The sequence below is a fragment of the Rhinopithecus bieti genome, unplaced genomic scaffold, assembly GCF_001698545.2.
Source record: "Rhinopithecus bieti isolate Rb0 unplaced genomic scaffold, ASM169854v2 scaffold_618, whole genome shotgun sequence".
NCBI lineage: Eukaryota > Metazoa > Chordata > Mammalia > Primates > Cercopithecidae > Rhinopithecus > Rhinopithecus bieti.
The window spans coordinates 653,766-661,704 of NW_016803195.1; the positions used below are offsets into that span (position 1 = coordinate 653,766).

The following is a 7,939-nucleotide window of genomic DNA, read 5'->3' on the forward strand; positions in this document are numbered from 1 at the left end:
TATATATATATTTTTTTTTTTTTTTTTTTTAATGAGATAGGGTCTCACTCTCTCCCAGGCTGGAGTGCAGTGGCATGATCTTGGCTCACTGCAACCTCCACCTCCCTGACTCAAGCCATCCTCCTTGATCCTCAGTCCCCCGTGTACCTGGGACTACAGACACAAGCCCCCATGTCCAGCTAATTTTATTTTTGGTAGAGACAAGATTTTGCCATGTTGCCCAGGCTGGTCTTGAATTCCTGAGCTCAAGCAATCCGTTCACCTCGGGCCTCCCAAAATGCTGGGATTCCAGGTGTGAGCCACCGTGCCCAGCTGACAATTGAGTATTCTAACCAAACACATATTCCAACTTTAATATATGTGAGATTTCAGTATCCTCATATGTAAAATGAGGATAATATCCACTTCAAAGAGAACTCAGGGCAATCATAAGCAACTCTGTACGTGACCATGCTCAGCCAGTGGAGGCCAGCATTGCTGTGGCCCTCCATCAAGGGACACTGAGCTCTTACAACCAGACTTTCAGCAGCGGGAGAACTCAGCCGCACCTTCGTCACTCCCTCCTCATCAAGCAGCCCGGTTCACCCAGCTGCAACGACGACATTTTAGAAAAGGCAAAGCTATGAAGAGAGTAAAAAAGATCAGTGATTGCCAGGAATTTGAGGGCAGGGAGGGAGGATGAATAGGTGGGGCACAGGAGAACTATTCTGTACCGTGGATACATGTCATTATACATTTATCAAAACCCATAGAATGCACAGCACAAAGAATGCACCATAAGGTGAACCGTGGACATTCATTAATAATAATAATTAATAATGTATCAATATTGACTCATCAATTGTAACAAATGTCCCATGTTAATGCAAGATGTTAAGAATAGAAGAAATGGGCCAGGTGCAGTGACTCACAACTGTAATCCCAGCACTTTAGGAGGCTGAGATGGGCAGATGACTTGAGCCCAGGAGTTCAAGACCAGCCTGCGCAACATGGCAAGACCTGTCTCTACAAAAATACAAAAAATACAAAAATTAGCCAGGCGAGGTGGTGTGCGCCTGTGGTTCCAGCTACTCAGAGGTTAAGGTAGGGAGGACTTCTTCAGCCCAAGAGGTTGAGGCTGCAGTAAGCTGTGATCACACCACTGCACTCCAGCCTGGCTGATAGGCAGGTATATGAGAACTCTCTGTACTGTCATCTCAATTTTTCTGTAAACCAAAAGTGCTCAAAAAATACAGTTGTCTGGGCATGGTGGCTCACACCTTAATTCCAGCTACTTAGAAGGCCAGTGTGGGAGGATTGGTTTAGCCCAGGATTTTGAGACCAGCCTGGGCAATATAGCAAGACCCCATCTCTACAGAATAATAAATAATTAAAGTCTACTAATTTTAAAAAAATAGGCCGGGTATGGTCGCTCATGCCTGTAATCCCAGCACTTTGGGGGGCTGAGGTGGATGGATCACTGGAACCCAGGAGTTTGAGACCACCTTGGGCAATGTGGTGAAACCCAGTCTCTACAAAAAATACAAAAATCAGTCAGATCCGGTGGCATGCGCCTGTACTCCCAGCTACTTGGGAGGCTGAGGCAGGAGGATCGCAGAGGTTGCCGTGAGTAGAGACTGTGCCACTCACTGCACTCCAGCCTGGGCTACAGAGCTCTAAAAAATAAAAAAATAAAAATGAAGCTGGGCAAGTTCAGAGCCCAGCCTTTAGCCCCGCCCAGCACCCAGGCCCATACCTTGTTGAACAGCTTGTTGTGCAGAGCCGTGGATGCCTTCCTCGTGACCTTGGTGAAAATCCCTGAGGAGCAGACCCCCACACAGATGAGGAGCAGGGTGTTGAGCACATACACCAGCTGGTAGAAGGACAGTTGAGGATTGTCTGCCATGTTGCCCGGGTCTGCCGTGGTTCCATTGCTCTCTCGGCTGCTATTGGTCTTCAAGAAAGAACAGGGGGTCAGACTGCAGGTGTCCAGGGGGAAATTCAGTGGCAGGGAAAGCCTTCTCCCTGGGGCCACGTGAGACTCCGTGGCTGGTAGAAGGTGAAGTTGTTTGCCCAAACCTCCCTGCTCAGCGCTTGGCTACTCTCTTTTGCCCTTCATTCCTACTGCCCTGCCCTGCACTAGGCCCTCAGAGTCTGCCCTGTGGACACTGCAGCAGCCGGGCCCTTGCACACGCTCTGCTGCGATGCAGCGAGAAGCTTGGGGACGTGATTTCCCAAAACTCCTCCTGGCATGGTTTCAGGCTAGATTTTGCCAAGGAGAGGCACCCACAGGGAAACAGAAAGGTGGAAGAGGAGAAGCCAGCACACTCAGTGGCAACTGTGGGCAGGAGCGTGGGGTGTGGGGTTTTTCCAGAGGCTGGAAGGCATCCTGGAAATCACCCACTTCAGTTCAGCTGAGATCCCTGATGACTGCTTCCCCTCCAATGGTTGACTGAGCCTCCAATTCCCTATATTAAATCCTCCGAAGCTCTAAATACTTAGAGTGGCTTCTGCTCTCCTGACCCAAACCTCCTGGTACACGATCCAGAAATTAACCACATGGAGCACTGTGGGGAAAGCATGGCTTCAATTAAGGGCACCAAGTTCAAGTCCTGGCCCTGTCCTGTCCTAGGGCAGGTTCTTCATCCTCTCTAGGCACAGGGTCCCCTTGGGAAAATGGAGACAGTGGAACCTGCCTCAGAATGTGGGTGGGGAGATTAGTGAAATAACTTGACACAGTGTGGCCGGTCGTGGCTCCCAGCTCACAAGACCAGAAGTATATTTTAAATAAACCATAGTGTGGAGGCCAGCCTGGAGCTAAAGGAGACAGTTACTGCAGTGGAATGGAAAGATTCTTGGGGCACTGTCTGGAGATATAAATCTCTGGTTTTCCAGTAAGACTGATCAGGTGACCATCCATTCTACAAAGTCAGGAGGCCTGTGCAGGAGAACCCCGGAGTCCTGGCTCCCCATGGTTCTCTCTGGAACACCAGCTCTGGGCTTGTCATGTGGGTCCCAAGCCATGCTCTGGCTCTTGTGGTCTCAAGGAGCAAGAAGTCACCACACCTCACTCAAGCCCGTAGAAACACAGCCCACCCACCTCATGGCACTCACCCCTGAGCCCTGCTCCAACCAGTAGCTCAGCCACCAGAAGCTGAAGATTGTGAAGAAGATGATCAGCACCATGAAGAAGAAAACTATGCAAGAGACCATGTAACCTGGGAGGGAGACAGTGGTGATGTACAAGTGCCACAAACAGGTGCAAGGCAACTGCTGACTCAGCTGCTTGGCCATCCCTGTCTTTGAGTGCTTGGAAACCCTTGAGCCCCACCCACTGTGGACACCTTGGAGGAATGGGAAGAGCTGGGTTCCAAAGTCAGGGAGCCCTGGGTTCAAATCCTGGCTCCACCACTTCCAAACCGTGTGACCTTGGACAAGGTACCAAATGTTAGCAACATGCCACTTCTTTACCTATTAAATAGTGATAACCTTACCAGCTTCAGAGCCATGCTGAAGATGATATGAAATAATGTGTGTCAAGCACTCAGCCCAGTGCCTGGCACAGGGTAGTGTTCTAGAGAAGTTCGTTCACCTTATGCAGGTCCTGCAGGTTCAGTTTTATAAGTAACAATAACAGCTACCTGTTATGTGGTACGCATTATGTACTATCATGTGCTACATGCCAGGAATAGTACTAAATGTATGCAGTATTTCTGAATTAGTAATTCCTATCTCCATTTTCAAGAGTGCTATTGTGTGAATGTATGTGTCTCCAAAATGTTGAAACCAAATTCCCAAGGTGATGGTATTAGAAAGTGAGGCCTCTAGGAGGTGACAACCATGAGGATGGAGCCCTCATGAATGGCATTAATGCCCTTAAGAGGCTTCAGAGAGCTGCCTCCCTGGTTTTTTGTTCCTTTCACCATGTGAGGATACAACATTTATCCCCTCCAGGGATGGAGGACGCAGCATTCAAGGCGCCATCTTGGAAGTAGATACTGGGCCCTCACCAGACACCAAACTTGCCAGCACCTTGATCTTGGACTTCCCAGCCTCCAGAACAGTGAGAAATAAATTTCTGTTCTTTATAAACTACCCAGTCTAATATATGCTGTTACAGCAGCACAAATAGGCTAATAAAATGAGAAAACTGAATCTGAGAGGGCAACTACCTTGCCCAAACTCACAGAGTTGGTGAGTGGCAGAGCTGGGATTTGAAGCAGTTAAGGGTGGGAAAAGGCAGGGTACACTCCTTCTTGGGGCACTGCTTCCTGCTCTAGCACTCCTCTCACCTATTTATGCTCACATGTCCCGTGCCTACAGTCTTTTCCCAAATTCTATCCTTCCTTCAAGGGTTGTCTCTTCTTTGATGAGATTTGAGATTCCCTGGCCACAGAGATCTCTCTCACCATCTGATGGAAGCAATGTCTTAATTCTCCAGCTAGATTTCAGCGATGGTTCTTAGATGACTTTATGCCCCCTCCCCTCTAGAGCTTGGCACAGGGCCTGGAACATAGTAGGCACTTTGTAAATACAGATCAATGTATGCTGCTAGATCCATTCATGCATTTCACAAGCATTTGCTGTTCCCTGCTCTGTCTGGGCAGGCCCTGGGTTACTCCTTGCAGGATACCCATGGTGGACAGGGCGGGGACAGTGTCCTGTGTACACAGCCTACCTCTTCCTCCCGCAGGCATGCAGACAGGAGACATCTTACACAAGGGTCAGCTTCCAATGTCAACAATGCGTAAAAAGTTTCATGGAGTAAAATAACTCTCAAAATCTCTTAAATTACTTGATAAGTACAGCACCATATATTGAGTTTTGTGTTTACAACATTGTACAGTAAATATACATGATGATATACACCATTTAATAAGGCAGTAGCTTTGAACTTCTAATTGCCTTCTACCTGCCTTAAGAAATAAAAATTAAGAAATTCTAAATCACACCAAAATAAAAGTCCCACCACTGTGACCTTATGCGATGTGGCTGCTATTTTCTATCCGATTCTATTTCATGTCTTTCAGTGCTGCTCATGATAAACTCAGCTGATTGCAAAACCCACTAAGGGAGCAGAGCTCAGAGTTTGAAAAACACTGAAATAATGAGGCAGGATGCGGTGGCTCATGCCTGTAATCCCAGCCCTCTGGGAGGCTGAGATGGGAGGATTACTTGAGGCCAGAAGTTCAAGACCAGCCTGGTCAACATAGCAAGACCTCATCTCTATTCTTTTTTTTCAAATTTTTTAAACTAAAAAAATAGAAAAACACTGAAATAATGAGTATACATGAAAATATAACTTCCAACCTTGGCTTTGATGGTAGAGTTGCTATAACTGAGTAGAGTTTAGTTTTGCAAGTTAGGCCAATAAATACCATGGCTCCTCTGGACCTCTCCACTTCACATGACCTCACATGTTCTAATCTGACCCCGTTTCAGGGATAGGGCTGCTCCAAGAGACAGCCCTGGGCTGGCATGGGAACCATACCTCCAGCTGCCTGGATGTAGTGGTGGTAGACCCTCCAACTCAAGGAGCCTTCTTTCATCTCCTCCTCCTGTGTGAGCTGATGCTCCGGCACTGGGTCAGAGCAGAAGAAGAGAAAAATGGTATGCCTGCCAATCACATGATCTCCTTCCTTCTGTCTCTGGCTTCGATCCTGGGCCAGCTTTTCACCTTCTAGCTTCAGTGCCCCACCTACGTCTAAGGTTTTTCATGGAAGACCCTGCTGAAAGAAACCTTTGACCTGGGCTCCGGAGCCTGGAAAGGGATCCATCCCTAACCATTCAATAAACTCTGGAGGGACTGCAGGGTCTCATGTGTATGATGGGCTGAGACACACACAGGAAAGAATGAAGAAAACCACCTGGGACCAGAAAACCTGGGTTTCAGAACTGTCATCATGACACTGTGCAACATCAGTCAAATCACTTAACCCTTCTGTTCACTTGTCCAAAAACATGGAAAGCTGAGAGGGTTGCTAAGTTGCCCTGCAGCCATACACTTCTGAGATAATGCTTCACAAAACAGCCCTGACCAGCCCAGGCAGACTCTTGACCTTGAGCTTGGCCTGAAAACCAGTACCTGGAGATGCCCATAGATGTTTCTGATGATAATCATAACCATCACGACAGTGACCGTCTGCTGCTGCTGCCTGCTATTCTCCCTTCTAATAACAACACCCCAATATTTCCTGGGGAAAAGTGCTCTTTTCCCGGAATTTTAATCCTGAGGGAAATTACACCAAGATGGAAATTTTTAGAGTAGGTCTTCTTCAAAAAGACTCAATTGGTGGCTGGGCACGGTGGCTCATGCCTAAATCTCAGCACTTTGGGAGGCCGAGGCAGGTGGATCACTTGAGGTCAGGAGTTCGAGACCAACCTAGGCAACATGGTGAAACCCGGTCTCTACTAAAAATACAAAAATTAGCCGGTGTGGTGATGTGTGCCTGTAGTCCCAGCTACTTGGGAGGCTGAGGTATGAGAATTGCTTGAACCTGGGAGGCAGAGGTTGAAGTGAGCCAAGATCGTGCCACTGTATTCCTGCCTGGGCAACAGAGCAACACTCTGTCTAAAAAAAAAGACTCAGTGGGAGACAGGAGCCTACAATGTAACAGGCCCTGTGTGGGGGGCTTCCCTATATCTGACCCCATCTAATCTCTACTACAACCCTGTGGAGTTAAGTACCATCATCTCCACTTTTGCCGAGAGTTCAGAGAGGTTAAGTTAGATGGGCAAGGTCACACAGCTTTGTAAGCAGCAGAGCTGGGATTCAAATCCAGAACTGTCTTACTCGAAAAATTGAAGTCGCTCCCTTCTGCTACTCTGCCCCAGACAAGAGCAAGGCCATGAGCTTCCAGACATCAGGGGCTAAACCCAATTCATTTCTGATCCCTAATACCTTTGCTCTCAATGTTTACTGTCTTCCAGTGTGTAATGAATGTCTAGATGCCTGGCCAAGTCTTAAATCTGTGCTATTCAGAGCCAAAGCTACCTCCTATCCTGCCTCTGCTGTACACCCTCAGCTGTGCCCCCCACAACACTCACTTCCTGGATCCTTCAGGCCTCCTGCCCACCAGTCTACACCCCATAGCCCTCAACTACTTGGATCTGAACCCTGTGTATGTAAATGTTTAGGGTCTCAGACACTGAGGGTCATGGCCCAATCTGGGGTCTAGGAGGAAACACTGGGACATCTGGAGGACCCAGGCAGGCATGCAGACATTCTTGTCCTGTCTCCCGCACCATTACCAGCATTTCCGTTGAGAGACTCTTCCAAGGAGGTGGCCAGAGCCTGACTTTCTACCTGTGGCTTCTCTGCTATCTTTGCTGTGTCCTGCAACATGTCCTGGGGAGAGAGCACAGGCCTGAGTGCACATGCATCCACAATGGGGAGTGAGGGCGGAGGGGCAGGACTCACCGATGTGGCTTCTTTGTGCATCTTCTGGATAAGTTGGGCATATTTCCCCTTTTTCTGCATTAACTCACTGTGAGTTCCATTTTCACAGATTTTTCCGTTTTCCAACAAAATGATCTGGTCACAAAATTCTAAGTACTGGACAGTCAGAAGAAAGAAAGCCTTCAGTAAGCACAGGGAAAGATGTTTGATTTTACTATTCACCAGGAAAATGTAAATTTAAATCACGATGAAATATTATTTCATACCAACAGATGAGCAAACATTTAAAAGTTGGACAACTCAAGTGTTGGTGGTGATCTGAGGTAAAAGGAACTCTCCTTAACTATCAGGAGGATTGTAGTTAAGGAGAGTTCCTTGGAGAACTACTTTGGAGAACAATTTGACCTATTCAGTAACATGGAAGATTTTTGAGGTTTATGAGCCAATGACTTGACTCCTAAAACTTTACCCGAAAATACTCTCAACATGTGTACAAAGATACATGTAGAAGGATGTACATGGAAGTATTTTTTTTTTTTTTTTTTTTTGTAAAAGTGAAAA

The 7,939-nt window shown here is 47.3% G+C and overlaps 1 protein-coding gene across 1 annotated transcript in view; it reads right to left on the reverse strand.

Annotated features, from left to right (window-relative positions):
- Positions 1–7,939, reverse strand: part of ABCC11 (ATP binding cassette subfamily C member 11) — a 67,788-nt gene that overhangs the window by 22,495 nt on the left and 37,354 nt on the right. Inside the window, exons 15-19 of the mRNA XM_017868630.1 lie at positions 7,400–7,534; positions 7,231–7,327; positions 5,471–5,560; positions 3,094–3,197; positions 1,736–1,933 (exon numbers count right to left, since the gene is read on the reverse strand). Coding sequence (XP_017724119.1) covers positions 1,736–1,933; positions 3,094–3,197; positions 5,471–5,560; positions 7,231–7,327; positions 7,400–7,534 — 624 coding nt within the window. The remainder of the gene's footprint in view (positions 1–1,735; positions 1,934–3,093; positions 3,198–5,470; positions 5,561–7,230; positions 7,328–7,399; positions 7,535–7,939) is intronic.